Consider the following 22,911-nt stretch of genomic DNA (forward strand, 5'->3'; position numbering starts at 1 on the left):
AAGACATACTGCTTGTAATGGCTAATTTATCTGAGTCCCAGATGTGTTCTCGCTCTCCAGTGGAATTACACCTCTCCTCGCGTATTGCCCCAGTATTTGCGCAAAATCTGTTTGTGTCGTATAGACATCTACAGTTCTGGTCTGATTTCAGTGAAACTTAGCATGAGTGTTCTTCAGCACCGGCGACGAATACTGGCGGAATTAAAAAGTGAAAAGTCACCGACTTCCCCTGTAATTTTTGTTACCAATAGCAACCAATCACAGGGCAGCTTTCACTTCTTATACAGCTGAAGTAAAATGCAAGCTGCGCTGTGATTGGTTGCTCTGTGCAACACATTTTCTTTCGGCCAGCTACCATAACAGTGCGGCTGGGCTCATTCTTGTGGCCCTCTCTTTGTATATTCCAGGGCTGCTAGTCCTAAAATCGCCGCACAGCACATGGTTATATCTCCTAGTTTTTAATAAACTTATTACAACCTTCTTCCCCCCCCAACTAATGATATAACCGCGAAGCAGAAGCCGGTGGTACCAGGATCCCCGACTAATCGGTTTACTAGCTGCTCTAAGAATGTTGGCTGCTACAGTACGCACATACAAGACGTCATTTACTGTGCGTCAGGAGACTACGTGACGTCATGACGCAAGGGGCGGGGCTTGTGTCGGCGGATGACGATGGGAGGAACCGGAGAAAGGAAAAAATAGCAACATCCGGGAACCTGGCAGGCACAGGAGCGAGGCGCAAAATGGCCGCCCGGAACTGAGCTGGGTCTTCAGGACTCAGTGGCGGTGAGTGCAGAGAGCCGTTAGCGGGCGGGAGCTGTTCGTGCGGCATGTGAGCTGCTCGCGGTGCGGAGCTGGCGGGGTGGCGGCTCCGCCTGTGCAGGAGAGGTCCGCACCGTTCACCATAGATGAGGCTGTGGAGCAGTGAGGTGTCGGCGGCGCCGCCGGTCCTCCGTCTGGAATCCCCCGGTGCCCCGCCGTGTTTGTATAACTTTATTAACACTGACAAAGAGTGAACAGCGCGCACGTCCAGAACAAAGAGCCCGGAGCGCCGGGATTGGCGGACGCGCTGTGTGACGTGATGACGGCGGCGGATGTCAGTGTGTCCGGGCTGTTCACACCAGGAGGGCGGCTGCGGCATACTAGTCCCGCCTGTCAGCGTGGTGCACAGCGGGAGTAACGGAGCTGTAACACTGCCAGTGCAGACAGCCGCATGTGGTAACGGCCCGGTGTGACCCGGCTGCCATCACTGCCGTCGGCCCGGTGTGGTCATATAGCAGCAGCTGACTGCCCAGGCCCCGCCCACCAAGTACTGATGAGCAGCTAACCCCTGGACAATCCCTCTAAGCTCCTCCTCCCTCCTCCTCCTCCGTTCTGTCCTAAGAAGCAAAAAAAATGTCCCCAGCACCGCCCCACTGATAATTTGCATGCTGCAAATTGCCGCGATTCTCCGCGGTCAGATAGGGTGACCGGCGGAGATTGGTCTGCGGCTCCTGCAGTGGACATCCGCTGCGGGATACCACAACGCCCGTGGACGGGGGGTCTAATACCCTCCAACGACTACTTTACCTACTAAGAGTTTCCCTTGCTGTTTGTACATACAGTATATTGCCAAGTGCAAGAACCAGAAGAGTGACAGGTCCTCTCTACTGTGGTCACTTTTTATGCCGTTGTGGATATCGCATGGAAGTGATATAATTATTTTGATTCCAGCAGTAAATAAGCTCTCGCTGCCAGTAGAATCGTTCTATTGATCTGTGGCTTCGCTTTAGTGCCATGCTCCTGATGTCTTCTATGCCAGTCCTTGTAATGGATTAGCGGGAGGGGTAATAATGGCGTAAGGGTATTTTCAGATTGCATCTGCATGAAGGAAAGGTGGTTAAACTTCTTTTCTAGTTCAAGACTAAGGCCTCCCCTCACACAGGCGCTTCTTACCGCAATTAACGCAGCGCTTTCAGCACCGCGCTAATTGCGGTACAACACTCCTATTGTCTTCAATGGGAACGCTTAAGCAGCCGCTCGATCGTAGCGCCTTTCAGAGCCGCAATTTTCAAGCGGTGCATGTTCTGTTTTGGGGCGTTTAAAGCTCCTCATCAATGCTGGCGTCGGCCACAACGAAAGTAAGACACGGCGCTTATAGCCACGCCTGTGTGAGGGAGACCTAATAAGTGTTTAAACCTCATGAGCATTCGGCATCGTCCTCCCCGGTCCACACAGGTTGCGGTGACCTTTCCCGTGGTTATCCACTGATGTGCGGCATTTTCATAGTTTGAGCACAATTGATACAACATCCCTGATTCTTCCCGGTGCTTTGTTACTAATCTTGTATGATATTTTGTATAATTTACGATGTTCTGTTAATTTCTGTCATTTTTCTTCCATGTCCGCTACAGATTCCGGTTTTGTGAGTTGTGGACTGAACTACAAGCTATTGCCGCTGAAGACAATCCACTGATCTTATTGTTTCTACTCCCTACAACTGAATTTCAGTTTTAGCTTTGTCTCTGCAAGAAGTCACACAGATACATGTGTTTTCATGAAGAGGGGGGAGAAACCAGAGGGCTACAGGCAAATGAGGCCTAAAACCTTTCCAGCAAGCAATTGCTCAGGCAATAGCAAGCAGATGCTTCTGGAAATACGTGAGAGCCTCCGCCATCTACCCAAACCATCTGATGCTGGGAAGACTGAGCAGGGGCCAACTAAGGCTGAAGATCCAAGGCAGGGGCGGAATCCTCAGAAGTTTGTCACTTATCACAAAGCTTTGGCTCAGATTCGCAACTCTTTGCAGCCGTTTGCCAACGCCACAAATGTTCCTCAGAGAGGTGGAAATGAAATAAATCGAAAAATGCTCCACGACCTGCAGACTGCTGGGTTTGATGAGGTAAGGCAACTCCAGCTCAGTGTACATAAAAAAAAAAAAACGTTCCATACCTTAAGGCCTCCCTCACACAGATGATTTTTTTTTCAGCGTTTAGCGCTAAACGCTGTCAGGGGCTCCCATTGTTTTCAATAGAGCCTTTCAGACAGCTGTTTGATAACGCCACTTTCCAGCGCCGCGATTTGCGAGCAGAGTCTGTCCTATTTTTGGGCGTTTAGCGCACTTCATCAATGATGAGGAGGGATGAAAATGAGAGTAAAACGTGGGAAATCACGGTGCTTTGCCACATTCATGTGTGAGGGAGGCCTAGCACTTAACAGGCATACAGTTGCGATCAGAATTGTTTAACTCCCATTGCAAGTCACATTTACTTGCCAAATTTCCAAACTTTTAGCTGTTTGCAAAAATAAACCAAACAAGAACCATTTAAATAGCTCAATACAACTAATATAACAAGTGGTGTCTTCCAATTCAACACATAATGCAATTTTTATTGGCTGCAATAGGGCTCCTGCCCACGGGCGGATATTTGCTTTAGAATCTGTGGCGGACGTCCACATCACGGATCCGCAGGAAATAGCGCCCATAGCATGCCATGGGAAATTGATTCTTCCTGCACGCTTGTGGAAACCAATTGCGGATTCTGCAAGCAGAAGAAAAATCACATTTTTTTCGCGGATTCCGCGTGGATGGCTTCTATTGAACTCAATGAAAGACGTCTGATCCGCAATCACATTGCGGAAAGGTTGCGTATTCCGCGTCATTGCTAGACGATAATGCAGGAAAAGTAGTGCCGACCATCCACATCACAGAAGAAAAAGAAACTAACCAGGTACGAGCGGACGTTGCTGCTGGCACAGCCGGATTCTGCATGCGAAATCTGGCTGTGTATTGTGCAGGGGGCAATAGTCTCAGAATTATCAAGACTGGTCTTTAGTACTCAGTGGAGCACCTTTTGCTGTTCTGACCTGATGCAAACATGATGCATAGTCAGACAGCAGCTTCTACAGCGTTCCTAAGGAATCCTAGCCAATTTCTCTTGAGCAATGGCCTCCAGTTCACTAATATTCTTGGGTTTGCATGCTACAACCCCCTGCTTCAAATCCCACTAAAAATTTTCTATGGTGTTTAAGTCGAGCTATTGTGACGGCCACTCCAGAATCTTCTAGGACTTCTGATATCAGGCCTTGGTGGACTGTGTCGTATGATTGGAATAATGGTCCTGTTGGAAGTTCCAGTGATGGCCACAGAAGGCATGACCTTTCTGCAGGTTTCCAGTGTAGAGGAAGCAAAGCAGCCCCAGAGCATCACCAAGCCCCCGCCGTACTTTACTGTAGGTGGGGTGTTTGTTACTGTATATGCTTCATCCTCCAGATATACCACTGATCCATAGATCTGAAAAGCATCACTTCTGTTTCATCGCTCCACAGAAAAGAATCCCAAAACTTTTGTGGCTTACTTATATTGTTTTGAGCATTTTGGATCTGACTTTTCCTGTTCTTTTGAGTAAGTAGAGGTGTACAGGCATGAAGGTCATCAGTGTTTAGCATGTGCCTCAGTTTGCTAATGGAAACCTAGGTGCCTTCTGCCACCACCTTGCTGTAGGTCTTTTGCAGCCAATCAAGGGTTTTTGACCGTTTACCACCATAAATGGGTTTTCCAGGCAGCACCCTCTGTCAGTGCCAGGATACATTGGGGTCGAAGTGGAAGCAGATTGCGCTCCATACAATGCAGGTGCCGGCTGTCACGTTGATTTTGGCTATTAATCCTTTAAATATCGCCATCAATTCTGACAGCGGAATTTAAATGCCCCGATCAGAGTTCCTGGGTCACGAATGCCCCCTGCACAATGAGATCACAGGGTGCCAAGGCAGCCCGGGGTCTTCTGAAGATCCCCATGGCTACTATTGCAGATAAACTGTCTATGAGATTGTGGTATAATGTAATACTGTAGTATTATATTATACCGTGGTATGCTCAAATGATTGCAAGTTCAAGTTCCCTATAGGGGGAGTTTAGGAAATTTTTATTAATCATTACAAAAATAAAAGTTAATAAAAGTTTTTTAAAAACCCTATTCATGTATTTATAATCAAAATTTAAAAAAAATTGTTATTGCATCTGTAAAAGTTTATTTGAAATTGCACCAATTCATTTGACTGGGTGCATGCGCACAGCCTTTTTTTTTTTTTTTTGAGCTAAGGCTTCCTTCACATGACCGGGCGTGATATTGGGTCGTATGCAACATGTGATGTTCCTGAGCTTGCGAGGTGTTTGTGTCAAAAACACCTCCCTTCACTTCAGTACAGTTGTGATCCTCCGACACGGCTGAAAGCTGGGCTGGAAGATCAGGAAGTGTTTTCCATCTCCTCTATTCTTTGTCTGGGCGGTGGGGTGGCAGGATGGAAGCTTTTTCTAACAAAGAAAAACATTCAAAACCTACATCAAGTCTGCCAGAAGTATGTGGGGGAACGTGTTTTGGTCTGATGAGACCAAGTGTTAACATTTCGGCCTTAATTCCAAAAGGTATGTTTGGCACAAAGGCAGCACTGCGCATCACCAGAAGACCACCAGACCCACAGTGCAGCATGGTGAAGGCAGCAGTATGCTTTGGGGCTGGTTTTCTGCTGCTGCTGGAGCTAGGGTTTTATTAAAAGGTGTGGAGAATTATTAAGCGTTCCAAATATCAGTCCATTTTGGCACAAAACCCTCAGGCCTCGGCTAATAACCTGAAGTGCAATTTCACCTTTCCGCAGTACAACGACCCAAAGCTTATGTCCAAATCAGCAAAAGAATGGCTTCACCAGAAGATGAACATTTTGGAATGACCCAGCCAGAGCCCAGAACCAAATCCTATTGTAGATCTGTGGGCTGACCTGAAGATGTCGCTACACACAAAATGCCATAGCAGTCTGACAGATTTGGAGAGCTTTTGCAATGAAGAGTGGGCAAAACTTGCCAAGTCAAGATGCATATATAATATATATATGTCTCTATAGCTAATGGAGTCGGACAGTATGTGAGCTATTAAGCCTCTTTTACATGGGATAACCTGTCGGACGTAGATCCCCAATAGTTCATCCCAGGGGTGTTCTTTCCTGTGCTTTTACACAGAAATGTTCATCGCTGGGTGAATGGATGCTGAGCGGGCCAGGGATCGATCTGGCTTGCCTCCATTCACAGTGAACAATTTCCTGTTTACACGGTCAAATCGCTGTTAAGTTTTTAAGCATGCAGAAACTGGACGATGAATGATAACAAATGATCATTCAGTCGCTGCATGCATTTTGACTGAACGCTAATCGCTCAGATTCCCACATCCAGCGAGATTTTTCAACCTGTAAAAGGCCCCTAGGAACCATGAATGAGGGAGTGAAGCTGCAACTGTGAGGGGAGGAAGGAAAGACTAATCCAGGAGGGAAGGCCTTCGGAGAGGAAGGGTTTACAGGATATGAGGGATTTGTAGGATAATATAGAAGACTGAGAAGCAATATTTATATGCCTGTTTTGTCTGTGGCTTTGCTTCTTTCTTCCTCCTTTTCTTCTGTGTCTATCTGCTCGCTAGGCCAGGGGTCTCAAACTCATTTTCACCAGTGCTAACTCAGCATTATAGTTGCCTTCAAAGGGACGTTTGTAATTGTAAGGCTGTATTTTAAATCCTATATTAAAAAGGGGGCAGGAAGGGGGAACAAACAGACCAGAGCAAAGTTCTAGTCTGGAAAAATTTGGGCACAAGTCCCCCAACACACTCGATTCTGAACTGCCTTGTAGTCAGAGTTAGCAGAACTTGGTAAAAGGTTCCCAAAAAATTTCTTCGGGCAGAGCGCTTACTCACTGGGTTAAAGGGGTTGTCCAGTTGTTAACTATTGATGGCCTATCCGTAGAATAAGCCATCACTATTAGAACAGTGTCGTCTACTGCCCGGAACTCCTGCCAATCATCTGTTTGCTAGGCCAGTGCGCTCGCTCGTACACTGAACTGATTTCTGCAGGTTTTTATTAAATAAAAAACACCTTTTTTATATTCGAATAAGGGCACATTTTTCTTAAAAAGGTTGCACCACTCCACCAGCCATTTTTAGATTTTCTTTCTCCACAACTATTACTGGTCAATCATATAGGTTGTATAGTCACTGGCCTGGCAGCCCCCAAAATTTAATACACATCTCCTATCTCACCATATGCAAAACAATTCATCTGGAATAACACCCTGGCACTTCATCACTGGATCCTCATTGGAGCAGCTCCAATTCCACCCCTTTTTGCCACTACTGTTTCTGCAGGAAGCAGACAGCTCCGTTCCCATTGCAGTGGCCAGGCTTAGTATTAGTGTTTGCATTGAAGTGAATGAAAGCTGTACATATAACACGAAGCCTGGCCAGTGCCGTGAGAACGGAGCTGTCTGTTGCTGCAGAAATCAACTTGGTGCACAAACTCAGTGGACAGCTGATTGGTGGGGATCCCAGTTGGCAGACCCCCACCAATTTACTACTGGCAGCCTGTCCTATGGATGCTCCCTTAAGGGCTCCTTTCCATTGGTGATAGCGATATAGCTGTGAGAAAATCGCAATGTTAAAATCGCATCACAGCGCTGCAAAATCGCAAGCTGTTGCGATGCGAGAATCTGTTTTGCCATTGTGCCGTATAAGCGACAGAAAAATGCAAACCGCTGAAACAATACTCCTGCTGCGATTTGTAATCCCCGCGTCGCAGCTTGCCCTTAAACATCACTAGTGGAAAGGCTGTCATAGAACAACATGTGAGGGACTTTCTTGCGAGAGCTCGCACTCTCACATCGCACTGAAAACGTGCGATTACCTCGCCAGTGGAAAGGAGTCCTAATAGTTTAAAACTGAACAATTGCTTTAGGCAGCAGTATAAAACGTCTTCTCTGATGCGTGCAGCATGCTCACAGAATATGTATGGACACACTGGAACAGACTGTCCTCTGCAGACTGGTAGCGGGGACCTGCTGGGATGTACAAGCTGCGTCATGGTCTGAGACCGTGCAAGTAGTGCTGTGCTGCTGGATAGGCTCAGCGGGAGAAACAGATGGGAGTACACATCAAAGGCTCCAGGGGCAGCAGTAATGGTGCTCAGTCCGCATGTACTCAACATCGCAGAGTAGCCGAAACGAGTTCACAGTGTACCAGAGAGTCATCCTGGCACAGCTCGGTACCCTCACATCCAGAAGAGGCTCTTCTGCATTCAGACCTCGCGAGCCACATAAAATGATGTTGCAGGCCAGATTCATCCCTTATACCTTGAATTTGACTTGTGTTTTAGACATCTTTTTATCCACATTTTGCCATTGGCTATAACGCGGCTGTGCTTATTGGTCATTTCAGAGGATGACTGCATTTTCTGATTGAATGTGTTTCTATACATACAAACAAGGAGAGTTGGACGTTGTTCCTGGCATTAATGACTGTCCCCAAACTATCACCAACAGGTGTGATATGAATGCTTGAGGTATTACACCGAGGAACTGATAATGATCAGCCCACTGTGTCTTCAATCACAAATACCTGTTACATCCTGCACTATTTTATTGTTTTCAAACTACTAACAACGATCTGTCCGTCTGTGCGTGAGTGGATTTGTGAGTGACGTACATGCTCCGCCCCTGATCACATGACTGTGACATCACAGGTCCTGTATGCACACGGCTGCTGTCTGGCTAGGTGTTCGTTAGTATTCCATAGCAACTGAAGCTGCAGAGGGTTTGTAGTCCACCCGTTATCTGAACAAGGATGTGAGGACCTTTGACGTCACAGTCATGTGATAAGGGGCGGAGCATGTAACTCCCTCAATGGCGAACAGGGACATTTGAGGACGTCACCGTCGTGATCAGGGGTGGAGCATGTAAATCATTCACTCGGGATAATGTAAATGTCATGTGATCATGGGCAGAGCATGACTGACGTCACCACTGGTCTTTCATTTCCAGAGCTGTGTGTGTGACGTGCACGTAGCAGAGGTGTGTGCCGCATTGCACCACCAGAAACACTGGTACTAAAATTTCCTAATAATAACTAGTAGGATTCCTACATATCAAAGCCCCAAGCCAGTATTTCCTGACCAACATTCCTCCTGGGCCAAACATTGGAATATTATAGGGATTTACTGATGTGGTGGACATGCAGGAACCCAACTTGTATCATCCAGATGGAGGAGGAAATGGTGACCATTGATATAAAACTCCTACAACTGTATATGTACACTTGCCTTTACTATTCTGGATCCTTTGTTCTGACAGGTGATTATAACAGGGAAGCTGGACTTTATAATGTCTAATCTAACGTGATGACTTAAAATGCAGTTTAAATTCGAGTTTGTGACTTTTAATGACAGATATTTTAAGGGCACAAAGGGAATAATTGTTTAACAAGTACTTTGGCCCATGGACGGATTTGCACCGCAGTTCCCGCAGCATAAATCCGTGGCGGAATAACGCAGTTATTAGGTTCTATTGAACCTAATGGCTCAGTCCTCACATGTGGGATTCTGCTGCAGATTTACGCCGCAGGGAGATAAAAATTTCGGAATGGTCTATTTTACCTCGTTTTTCCACGGTGGGAGGTCTCCATTAATATAGTATTAATGGAGACTGCGGAAAAATGTGCGATTTTCAGCGATCGCCAGCGAGGAATTTTTTGTTTAACCCCGCGGCGTAAAACTGCAGGCATGTCCTGCTCCGTACGTGGGTATGAGGCCTATTGTGTGCATTGCTGATTGCCATAATATGTAACACCCTATAGCATATTGTCTGTTGTATCGTAATGCTTCTAGATGTTAAAACAATTTGATGTAGGAAAATAAAGAAAATACAGCTGTTTGCATGTCTCCCTGGGAAGGCGCCAGCACCAGCTTTGGGATTTGCACCACACGGATCCTGAATACAGCTGTGTACATGAGCCTTTTTGTACTTTTGGTTCTAAGCATTGGCATTTGGAACAACTATTTTGCAAGAATTACAAATGTTAAGATGCGTAAAAAAAAGGTGCTGTACTTTTCACTACTGCTTCCGTTAATTCTCATCTTTGCTTTGTAGGATATGGTGGTCAGAGCTTTACAGCAGACTAATAGTCGCAGCATAGAAGCAGCAATTGAATACATCAGCAGGATGAGTTGTCAAGATTCATATAGGGAGACGCCAATTGTTGCTGCAGCAAGATCACACAACACTGGAATGATACCGTCAGGTAAATGGTCAACTTAAGCGGACGATTGCTCACCTGTTCTGCACCTTTATAAAATAATATATCCATTGATGAGGATTATGCACACAGGCGTAAGACAATGTACTGTGGTTTTGGAAACCATTACCTAGCAAATATGAGTATTAAGGCCCATTTACACGGAATGAGCTGTCTGGCAGCTCGTCCCAGAGATGCTCGCCGCTGTGCTGTTACACACGAGTGAGTATCGCTGGCATCGCTCACAGCGCTGCTGGCATGAAGGCATAGCGGGCCGGGCAGGGTTTTCCCCCTGCCCACCTCCATGCACTGTAAACAGACAGTCGTTCAGGAACAGTTCTCATTCGCTCGCTGCATGTGTTTACACAGGACGATTATCGTTCAAATCTGAACAATTCTGAATCCTAATCGTCCCGTGTATATGGGCCATTACTATGTGTGAGCAGGATGTAAAATATCCCATTCCTTACCAATATAACCTATCACAACAGGACGTTTTTGTACAATTTGTAAAGCCTAAGGCCTCATGTCCACTGGGTAAATGGAATTGCGGATTTCCGCCACGGAATCCGCAGCGGATTTTGCCCATTGGGAATCATTGCCATCCGCGGGTCCATTAAATGTAGTTTTGCACCTGCGGATGGCATTTTAAAAGAATTGCGTTTTTCATGCGCGGGAGAAAAAACGCGGCATGCTCCATTTGCTGCGGAATCCGCGCGGATCGGCAACATTGCTATCTCATTGATAGCAATGTGTGCAGATATCTGCATGCAAAAAAAAATGCCATTTAAAGCAAATCCGCGCGGAATCCGCCGTGGAAATCCGCAGCAGATTCTGCGCGGATTGTATTTTTTGAGTGGACATGAGGCCTTAGGGTACCTTCACACTTGCGAGAAAATTGTGCAGTTTTTTGAGCAATGCGACAGTGAGTGAAAACATAGAATTATGAAACCAAGAATTTTCAATGGTTTCCTTCACTTTTATGATATTTCTGCCTTTTTTTATCTCCCATGTTTCCCTATGGACCCTCCTTTATTTCATCTCAAAGCAAGAACTTGTGATTTACATGCGATGCGTTTTTAACAGTAGAAAGTCCTATTGAATCTGGCACTAAAAAATCGTGCGGAAAAAAACACAGGTGACAGAGATGGTGAGAAAAAGCAGCGCTGACAATCAAAAATCGTTGGGAAAAAGTCACGATTTTGCAGTGATTTTCTCACGGCGATATCACGATCACCATTGTGAAGGAGTCCTTAAAGAGAATAACTTTATCCTGTGAGAATAATTACATTACCAAGGAACACATAATTACCATGGCAGATTATCAACAGGTGTGATGATGAATTGAGCTTCCAGGTGAGACCTTTTGGCCTCATGTCCACGGGGAAAATCAGGCCCGCTACGGATTCTCCATTGAGAACCCGTAGCGGGTCCCTCCTGCCCCGTGGACATGAGGGCTGAAAATAGAATATACTCACCTGCTGCGGGCCGTGCGTGTCTTCCCTTCTTCCTGGCCGGATCTTCTTTCTTCGGCCCGGCAGATGCGCCGGGCACATCCCCCGGGCCGAAGCAAGAAGATCCGGCCAGGAAGAAGGGAAGACACGCACGACCCGCAGCAGGTAAGTATATTGTGATTTTAGGTCTCCCGCGGATCCGGACGGCTTCCATAGGCTTCAATAGAAGCCTGCGGGAGACCCGCACCAAATGGAGCATGCTCCGGATTTTTTCCTGCACGCGGATGCGCGTCTGCAGGGAAAAATGACATCCGCAGGTATTTAACTACCTGCAGGTGTCTAATGCATCCCTATGGGGCGCTGATCCGCGTGCAGAAAAAACGCTACGGATTTTAAATAATAATTTACAAGTGGACATGAGGCCTTTGTGGTGTACGTGGAGTCATAGTTCAACCAAACTTTTTAAAAGATGAAATTGTTCTAGCAACTTACCAAGCATATATAAAGCAAAAAAGGCTGACCTGTACTACATGTGCAAATACAAGTGGCCCCCAGGTTAAGGCCCACAGGATAATTGTTCGGATTCCTGCAATCCCTTGAGAATCTGCGCAATTATCGTTCAGTGTAAATGCATGCTCTGACTTTAATGGACGAGAATTTGTTCATCGCTCATATTCCGCATGCAGAACAGTGAACGATGGAGTTGCCTGGGCACTTATGGCCTGCTTACTGAGAATTCAGGCAGGCATGTCCTTTACTGCCCTTTACTTGTATTAGGACGAGCTGCTCCTTTGTGCCCCAGGTGATGACTGCTGCATGTTAGTATTACGGTGCACTGTGTGTAGTGTACAGACCCCGAGAAACCCTGTACTCCCAATGGAAAGGGATTTACAGCCTCCAGCAGCTTTTTCTAAGGCCTCCCTCACACAGGCGTTTGCAGAAATGCTGCGTTTTTCAACGCTGCGTTTACTGTGGTTTCAGCAACGTTTTTATGCATTTTTGACAACGTTTTTAGTGTGTTTTCAGTACAGCTGAAAACGCAGCCAAGGAAGCTGGGAAAAAAATCAATACTCACCTAGCTGGCGCCATCCAGGTCCCTTCCACTGCTCTCCGGAGCTTCGGCCAGGCTCTGATGCTAACCTAATCTATACATATTCGTTTAGTGCAAGTGTTGTCAACCATCTAGCTTCTTCACAACAAGCGATCATATCGAGTTTTGTCCGAGGGATTTGCTCATATATATGTCAACCATATGGCCTTCTAAAGTCATTGTTTTTAATTAGTAACATAAGGTGTATGTACCTTTTAACATGTTTGATCATTTGATTTTGCAGGTAATATTCAGCATTCAGTTAATCGCCGGCAGAGCTGGAAAGGGTCAAAGGAATCCTTGGTTCCCCCAAGACACATCTCGCCGTTGTCTGACAGCGTTGTTTACGGGGGATCAGAAACTACACAAACTGATATGGGAAGGCCATTGTCTGGATCGGGCCTTTCATCATTTGCGCAGGCACTTCCAGTAAATGGCCAGAGAGTCAATCCTCCACCTCCACCACAAGTGAGAAGTGTTACTCCACCACCACAACCTCCGCCAAGAGGTACTGCTCCATCGCCACAATCCTGGGAACCAAACTCCCAGACAAAGCGTTACTCTGCTAATATGGACTTTGTGATTTCCCGTATTTCCCCAGTTCCACCTGGAGGTTGGCAGGAGGGATACCCACCTACAAATATGAACTCTGCACAGATCATTAACTCCCAATCTCAAGCACAGAGATCTATTAACCCTGTACCTGTAGGAAGACAGCCCATTATAATGCAAACATCTAGCACCAGCAAATTTGGTTATTCTGGGAGACCTGCAATGCAGAATGGTAATGGACAATCTGAATTCATAACACATCAAGGGAATAACAACGTGGGGAGGAACCAGCCACCCCCTTATCCGATGTCAAATGGTCCAAACAGTGCAACTTTACAGATGCAAGGAAGTAATGGGCCAATATCTCCTTCTGCCTATAATAATGGAAATCTTCCCTCATCCATGCTCGTACCAAATCGAAATAGTCACAACTTGGAAATGTACAACCTAAGCATTCCAGGTCATCCAACTTCATGGCCTCAGTCCTCCTCAACCCAGTCCCCCCAAGGAAATCATGACATGCCATCATGGCAAAATAATATCCCTGTACGGTCCAACTCTTTCAATAATCCAATGGGAGTTCGCCAGGTCCATCCTGCTAATACTCAACCTTCTGCCACAACTGTGACTGCAATTACACCTGCTCCTATACAGCAACCTGTAAAGAGCATGCGGGTGTTAAAACCAGAACTTCAAACTGCCTTGGCACCAGCACATCCATCTTGGATGACGCCGGGTGTACAGCCAGGACACTACTCGGATGTAGCTGCACATGGCACTCCTTTGCTGCCACCACAACCAGAAGCCCCAAACTACCAGGGGCCACCACCACCATACCCAAAGCACTTATTACAGCAAAACACAACTGGTTACGAGGCAGGTCTGAAATCTGGCAAAGATGACGCCCCGGTATCTTCCAGTATCCAAGAAGAAGGTGATAAAAATATTGACACCACTGTCGAAACCACAGAAAAAGAAAAGAAACAGATCACAACATCACCTGTGCCTGTAAGGAAAAATAAGCGGGATGAAGAGAGAAGGGAGTCTCGCATTCAGAGCTATTCTCCTCAAGCGTTTAAGTTCTTCATGGAGCAACATGTCGAAAATATACTGAAATCTCACCATCAGCGACTGCACCGAAAGAAGCAGCTTGAAAACGAAATGTGTCGGGTGAGAAGGCAACTTTCCCTACTTTTTTGAGCTCTATGTGAAAATAGTCTATAATATTATGGCTTATTGCTTGGATATGTCATAACCTTATAAACAGTTGGGCTTCAATCTCTGAGATCACCGCCAATGCGGAGAATGAAGAGACAAGTTCCTTCTGCATTTGTTTTGCAGGGCAGTGCTACTGGCCACTTACTGTGCAGCACTTCTCTTCACAGCAGGCCCCGCCCCCGAGGAACTTCCTGTATGTGTCTCAGTGCGTCAGGTAGCCATTAATGGTTTTCTGTATTCTGTTCAATCACTGAGATACAGTACGTCAAGTACTTGGGCTCGCTGGCGAGAGAAGCTGAATGCAGCTACTTGTTAGAGGGGAGGCAGATTTTCTCGAGTGTGCCTGTTTTCAGCCAAGAAACCGTGTACAACCAAAGAAAAGTTAGACGTTAAGAGAACTAAAAGGCATCTTTAATACAAATCTATTCAGAACTGTGTTGATGAGAGTTGGATTTTAATACGTAGGCTGCAAACTCTCTCCCGTTTTGTAGCCAGTTGTATTCGGCGTCTGTGCAGCGGAGTATGGATCTTGTCTATGTAGCAATGTTCCACCTGGTTAAGCTAGTAGTAGCCATCCAAGTACTGATTTCCAGATAAAAGCCTCTTAAATGCAGTAATGAATTTATATTGAGAAACCTCTTTAAAACCACCTGACGTTTACATTGATTTAAGAAAATAAATGGCGGTTGCACTTTAAGGGTGTTAACATTCCAGTTCCCTCCAAGTTTACAACTAACAGAACTCGGACCTATTAAAGTGAAAGTTGTCATTCATAATTGCATTTTTTTTTTTTGGTGCACTAAAATCAGCCATTAAAGTCAATGGGTGCATGACTTGTGTGCATTTTATTTTTTTCACACACCCATTGACTTCAGTTTTAGATTACATCATTTGGGCCATCTTACTTTTTTTAACATGCGTGAATAACAAATAAGACGTGTTAAAAGCCCAACAAAAAATTATTTAAAACGCACATACTCTGTCAAATTGTTCAGTTTAATAACCAAAATTAGACTAATATGTTTGAATAAGGACTTGGGGCACTGTTTCAACATTTTTAGCCTTAGGGCACCCCAACCAAAAAAGGGGTGTGATCAGGGAACGTGGCTTATCACTATATATGATTTTACCTCAGTTATTCGTTACCCCTATAGTAATAGTGGCCCCAGTATTTACCCCCACCCCATTTAATCAGAAATGATACCCCTTATTGCCCAATCAGTAGAAATGTACCGTCAGTGTCCCCATAATTAAAAATGCTCCCTTTAGTGCCCTGTCCTTAATAATGCCCTCAGTTGCCCCATTATTAAAAATACTGCTCCTTGTTGTCCCGTCCTAAATAATGCTGCCCTTTATTCCCCCTCACTAATAATTTATTGCCCCGTTATTAATAGAGCCTCCCCTTGTAGCCCTTCTTCAGTAAAAATGCACCGTTGTATTGTCCCCATCATTAATAATGCTGCCCTCTGTTTCCCTGGTATTAATAGTGCTCCGCCTTGTTGTCCCCATCAGCAGTAGTGCTCCTGCGGACCTTCTTATGCTGTATAGTTTAAAAGAAATCTATATACACACACTCTTCCCCTTTGCTGTATAAGCTGCTTCGCTCCGGCAGTCCTTCTTGACTTCCAGTCACACGTGACCACACAACTGGAAATCGGGCAGGACTGGACCAGTTGGGAATCGCTGGCTTAGGTGAACAAACCTGTTGGTCATGCCAAAATATGACAGGAATGGAGGGAACGTCTGGCTGCACATGAGAATTGTTGGTGAAACCACTGACAACTAATGTGTATTGTTTTTACCACTATATTTTGAGCAATCCTCTGTCCTTGAAATGGCAGGTTATCAAAGAGGTGTACGGGCCATAGAAGACTAAAAAGGGAAGGATTTCTAGTTAGTCCATCATGATTGAAATACACTGTTGAAAAATAATCAAGCACTCAGAAGTTGTCAGAATGGAATGTAACTTTTTCTGTGTGATTGTAGCATTGATAGAAGTGATTACAATATCAGAGCATATGGGTTATTTAGTGCAGAAAACTGACCCCTTGAAGAGAGGCCCTAGTACCCTGTTGTACCACTTCTAGCTTAGATACAAGATGTTATACAGGCGGGCATGGAGGCTCTAGTACCCTGTTGTACTGCCTCTAGCTTGGATACAAGATGTGATACAGGTGGGCATTGAGGCATACAGGTTCTGTATTATATCCTGTGGCATATTAGTCCACATTTGCTGTACACATTTGCTGTAACTGAGCCTCTAGATCATGCAAAGTCGTAGGCTGTCAAAGTTGGCATCCCAGATGGTCCCATGCATATTAAATTGGTGATAAATCTGGCGACCAGGTGGCTATACAAGTGTGACAATGTTGTGGAGACATTCCTGTGACCCCCTTGTGTGTGCAGCTGAGTATTATCCCCTGGAAGCCGCCATGAGAGGAACACATGTGGCTGCAGGATGTCCTGAATATATCGCTGAACGGTCATTGTTCCTCATAGTACTACTAGGGGCTACCGACTGTTATATGCGATGACCCCAGACCATCACACCAGCAGGGGGCAGTGTGCCGCTCCACAGCAAAGGCAGGATTGAGGCGCTCACACCTAAGTCTCCAGACATGAATACAGCTGTCGTAGGTTCCCAAACTAAACCTGGATTCATTACTGAAGACCCGGGTCCACTACATAGCAGTCCAGTTTCATTGTTCATGAGACCACTGCAAAGGCTAGTGACAGTGGGTGTCAAAGGTAATACATGTATTGGGCACTGTGAGACCAAATGTCCTTCAGCCAAGTGCCTGGAAATGGTTCTAACAGATACGGGGGTCTGTATTGATGGTGCCACGTGTCTCTGGATGGCGGACAATCAAACTGTTGGAACTGCTCATGTTTGTTTGATCAGATCCTTTCTGCTTGTGGTCTGTCGAGAGCGTCCTGGATCTGGTGGCTGTGTGTGCGCCCTCGCGCATTGACTGGTCTCAACAGTCTGGTCAGAACGGCCCAGGTGGCGGCAATTCGTTGATGCGACCCTCCAGCCTCTCACATTCCAATAATGCGCCCCTCTCAAACCCTTGTTAGCTGAGCGAAATCACTTTGATTGTGTCAGAGAAGCTCTACACAAGCCTAAAGGCCCATTTAGACACAACGATTATCACTCAAAAGATGTCGATTGAGCGACTTTTGAGCGAAAATCATGTCATTTACTGCACAAGATGATCGCTCAAACGTTGAGTGATCGCCTTGCACTCTGAGCGGAGGATGCAGAAGACTAGCTGGGTGTCCCCACTGATGAGGCTGATTGTTGTCTTTCAGCATGCTGAAAGACTTCGATGAGCGACGGCTTAACGAAAACTGTAGGATGTCAGTGCAGTTAGACACAATGATTATCGCTCAAAAGAGCAAATATCGTTGCTTCTAAATGGGCCTTAACAAAAAGGTCCACTACACAAGGAGCCTCTAAAAGCCTTTTATAGGTCATGGGGGGAATCCATTTTAGGGCTTCAGGTGGCAGGACTGTTCATCTAATCACACTACAACTCTAATCATTGGCATCTCTCTGAGATGTAACTGCATGCTGAGTTTTGCAGCAAAACAGCAACTTCTTCTAGGTGCTGGATTTTGTTTAAAAAAAAAAAAAAGTGTATAGAATTTCACTATGTACGTTCTTTGGACCATTAGAAAGGATTTTTTTTCTCCTTGCACTGAAATGTTTTGAACTTCTAGCCAGTAAACTAGACATTGCATTGCAGAGGGGTTGTCCGAACTGTTTTATAGTTACCTTTTTTTATTTTTACATTGCACACCTCTTGCTGCAGACTATATTTTTGGAAATGTCTCAATGTTTCTAAACGGCGCCATTCATCACTGGTAATGTTACTGGTTCTTCAGGCTTAGTTATATGGGCTAGTCGCTTATAGTCCCACTGGTGGCATTCTGCTTTGGAGGGTGTAGCTCACATGACATTGCTGCAGCTGTCAGATAGGTAGATGCTGCCATGTAAGCAAAGACCGGTGGAGACAACCAGCCAGTGATTTACCAGGTAAGTGCTTGTTTGTTATTTTATACCATTCCCCCTTTGTAGAACTTTTTTAACTCTCGGACAACCCCTTTAATAATAGACCATCATTGTATGTGTTGAGGTTTGGTTGGTAAGCCCAATCTTGTATATGCATATGATAAAAGTAGAGCTATTGCTCCTTATTTAACATTTTGCTGATTTCACTCCATTTTCTTCTGAATGTTTGTCTTCTCTTAGATTTTCTGTATCTCTCTTCCTTTTCCCCACTCACTAACAGATGGTTTAAACAGTTATGGTTGGAGCTTGGCTGAGCTCTTCAAGCCTCCATTACTGGGTAGGCAAGTAAACGTCAGCGCCATGGTGCCGTTAACCATAGCATGATCTTCCGAGGCTGCTGCATGTGTATCCTATGTGATAAGAATGTAAGCATGAGGTTGCCCCATGTCACACACCGCTGCACATCTAACTTGAGGACTAAATATTTTATGCTTGCGGTTCTACATTTAGTTTGCACAACCATGTAACAAATACTCATCTCGTATGCCATGTTTCTGAATTTTATGAAATGGTTTTTATTTTCCTCACTTTTTCCCATTTTGGTTTTGAACCCTTGTCTTATTTGGTCAGACAGCAGTGCTTGGGATTTGATTGATGCTGGATAACAGTAATCTATGAAAATGGCAAGTGTGACTATTACAGAAATCTAATTTCTGCTTCACTGGTAATGGCCAACTGGGAGCTTTAGTTAGTTGGTTGCAAAGGTATACTCTGCTGACTTATCTTAAATCTGGCACGAAGAAACCACAGCAATGCCATGTGGGACACTTGCCAAGGCGACTAGCCAACGCTTAGGCAACATGATCCTGATGACAGTCCCTTTAAATCTGTCCTGGTCATGTAATGCTCACACAGGGGACGGACTATTACAGGACAGTCGTAGAGTTCTCTTCGGTAAACAACCATGCCCCTGTATAATCATGACATGGCCACAACAGATTTTCCTTTTTTGAAACCTGCCCCCCAAAAACATGTAGGTTCCCGTTCAGTAGAGATCTTCATTTTTATCTGTTCTAATTTAGTACCAATTTAAAGGGGAAATCTACTGACAATGATATTCTAATTTGTCTAATGTGAGATCATCAAATCGATGAAGTCAGTAATCTTGGGCCACCGCGGTTTTTAAGAATGAACATAAACGCACAAACCACTTTGGCGCTGTTCATGGAACTCTTTTGCATCATTGTAAACAGACCGCCATTGATTTAATTGAGGAAGATTTATCAAAACTGTCCAACTGAAAAAACTCGTTTTTCATTTTTAGGGCTCCTACCCACTTGGAGTTTAACGCTGCGATATCGCTGCATTTTTTTAATGTCAATGGGACTTTCTAATGTTAAAAACGCATCGCACAAAAATCGCAAAGCACAAACTTGCGATGCATTTTTAACATTAGAAAGTCCCTCTGACATTTGCGTTAAAAAAACGCAGTGATATCGAAGCGTTAAAAAAGCACAAGTTGGTAAGAGCCCTTAAGCTGCACTATAAAGGGTTCTTTTGGGGTTATAGATAGTTTTGATCAGTTAGATTCATTGTGCTATATTTTCATTAATAGAAATCTGAACATTCTGAAAAGCAGTGGTTGTCTGAGATCCCAAACTCATGCCCTTAAGGCCTCTTTCACATGGGTGATAGTGATATCGGCGCTACAAAATCGCGGCAATGTCGCAGCTGTATTTCCGCAATCTGGTAGCGTCAGCGATGCACTTTTCTTGTGAAAAAAAACGTGCATCCCTTCATTGCTGCCAGCGATAAAATATTAAGCCCTGACCCTAAAATAAGCCCTAGCTGCATTTCCTGAGGAGAAAAAGGAGTAGTTACCTAAAAAGCTGGATCCGGGTCCTCCCACTGCTCTCCATAGCTTTGCCGGGCATCCTGCAGTTCTCGTTCGCCCACAGAAGAGCACTTCCTGGTTGCGGGATTCAAAAATTTTGATTGGCTGAGTAGTGCTGGGTGAACCGAACAATGCAGCGTCCGATGAACCGATGCGAGGGCTGTGATTGGTTCACCCAGCTCTGCATTGATTGGTTGAGCAGAGTTTGAAAAACCAATCATATTGTGGAGGCGGGATTTATGAATTGGCTGAGCTATGGCCAATTCAAAAATCCCACCTCCATAGCGTGATTGGTTGAGCAGAGTTCGAAGAACCTATCAATGCAGAGCTGGATGAACCAATCGCAGCCCTTGCATTGGTTCATTGAGGCTGCATTGACTGGCTGAGTAGCGCTGAATGAACCAATCAGAGCCATCGCTTCCTGAAAACAGGATTTTTGAATCCCACAAACAACAAGTGATCTTCTGTGGACAGGAAGTGATCTTCTTAGGAGGACGCCTGGCAGAGCTCCAAACAGCAGCTGGAAGACCCAGACAAAGCCTTTTAGGTAAGTCTTTTCTTTTTTTTTTTTTCAGGAACTGCAGCTAGGGCTTATTTTAGGGGTAGGAAAATATATTGCATCACATGAAAATTGCGAGTTCGTGAGATGCGATGCGTTAAAGTAGGAAGGAGGCTCCATAGGGAAACTTAGCGAACAAAATAAATCGCAAATCGCTCATATTTTGAACATTCAGCGATTTTATTTTATTTATTTATTTTTTTATTATTTTTTCTCGCAACATAGCATCAGAGAAAACATTCTGAATGTGAGGGAACCCATTGGAAAGTATGGGCTTCAGATACATGCGATTTGTAGCACTGTCGCATCGCAAGAAAATTTCGCAATTTTTGTCGCTTGTGTGAAAGCAGCCTAACACGATTAGATCATCAACTTGACTGGATTTTCCCTTTACACAAAAGAAATTGAAATCGTTTAGTCTCCTTAAATAATTTAACCTTTTACCCATTCAATGGATGGATCTCTTGAGGATAGTACGGTACTAGTGAAGCATTTACCCTTTACCAGGTGTTAATATTAGGGAGCACATCTTATGAGTGTGTTGGCCTTCTTAGCAAGCTTTCTTTGGTAGTCATGCCACATCATCATAGATTACCTTTTAATTAAAAGTATCCAGAATCGGAATCTTTTGAAAACTACTAAAACTAGCATTTTCTTTTTGTTAACTTGGTATGTGTGGCCAAAAGCTAATCATTATATAGTTTCTAATTAAAATGATCTCATATTGTTGCTTTTCAACAGGTGGGTTTGTCCGCAGATGCCCAAGACCAAATGAGGAAAATGCTTTGTCAGAAAGAATCAAACTACATCCGCCTTAAGAGAGCCAAAATGGACAAATCCATGTTTGTGAAAATCAAAACTCTGGGGATCGGAGCCTTTGGAGAAGTGTGCTTGGCTAGAAAGACTGATACCAATGCTTTGTATGCAATGAAAACGTTACGGAAGAAGGATGTCTTATTACGCAACCAAGTAGCCCATGTTAAGGCTGAGCGAGACATCTTGGCAGAGGCAGATAATGAATGGGTAGTACGACTGTACTATTCTTTCCAGGACAAAGACAGTCTGTACTTTGTCATGGATTATATTCCAGGTGGGGATATGATGAGCCTCCTTATCCGTAAAGAGGTTTTCCCTGAGGATTTGGCTCAGTTTTACATAGCAGAGCTCACCTGTGCCGTTGAAAGTGTCCATAAAATGGGCTTTATTCACCGTGACATCAAACCTGACAATATCCTTATTGACCGTGATGGGCACATTAAACTCACCGATTTTGGCCTGTGTACGGGATTTCGATGGACACATGATTCGAAATACTATCAGAGTGGTAAGGATTAATACTAGTTAAATGGAATGTATGTTATCTTTTTGGGGGGGGGGTTTAAAGAGTTTTTGGGATTTTGTGTTTCTTACCTTTCCATGTCCCTGTTTAAAGAAAACAAAAACCTGAAATCCTGCTGTTTTCACTCTGGCAACCACACCAAATTATAGACTGACACGACACTCTTGTTTTTGTAGCTATCACTTTTCACTAGTCTTCTCGTTATCAGAGACAGAGTTATAATGAAAGGTTACACCTATTTATAGAGTCATGAGGAAAACTAAATAAACCCTCTTTGAATTCTCTGGTTTTATACATAAAAAAATCTGGTTCTTTTAGAAGGTCTTAAAGTTGAGGGCAATTTACACTCAATGATTATCGCTTACAATTCGCTCAAAAGCCATCATTTGAGCGATAATCGTTGTGTAAATGCTCCTATCTTTCACTCTTCGGCTGAACGATGATTTTTAGGTGAGCATAAAATCCATCATTCAGCCGGACAGAAGATAACACAGATGCTGTATTTGCTGTCCATGGTGCTGTATTCTCCAAAGGATCGCTGATTACATTGTATTCAGCTTGCAGCCCCATAGCAGGACAAAGGAGTTGTATGCAGAGAACAGACCACCTGCGGTTCTCTGCATACAGGTCCTGGAGGATCATTTACATGCAAATGAAGGAGATAAGCTGCTAATGGACATTATTGTCCTTTAGCTGTTTATGCAAAACAATCGC

At 44.6% G+C, this 22,911-nt stretch overlaps 1 protein-coding gene across 1 annotated transcript in view; it reads left to right on the forward strand.

The window, feature by feature from the left end:
* Positions 1–669: 669 nt before the first annotated feature.
* LATS1 (large tumor suppressor kinase 1) overlaps positions 670–22,911 on the forward strand; it is a 30,763-nt gene continuing 8,521 nt past the window's right edge. The window contains exons 1-5 of the mRNA XM_066605433.1: positions 670–786; positions 2,394–2,881; positions 9,932–10,082; positions 12,865–14,342; positions 21,600–22,182. Coding sequence (XP_066461530.1) covers positions 2,537–2,881; positions 9,932–10,082; positions 12,865–14,342; positions 21,600–22,182 — 2,557 coding nt within the window. The 5' untranslated portion in view covers positions 670–786; positions 2,394–2,536. The remainder of the gene's footprint in view (positions 787–2,393; positions 2,882–9,931; positions 10,083–12,864; positions 14,343–21,599; positions 22,183–22,911) is intronic.

The sequence above is a fragment of the Eleutherodactylus coqui genome, chromosome 1 (assembly GCF_035609145.1).
Source record: "Eleutherodactylus coqui strain aEleCoq1 chromosome 1, aEleCoq1.hap1, whole genome shotgun sequence".
Lineage (NCBI taxonomy): Eukaryota > Metazoa > Chordata > Amphibia > Anura > Eleutherodactylidae > Eleutherodactylus > Eleutherodactylus coqui.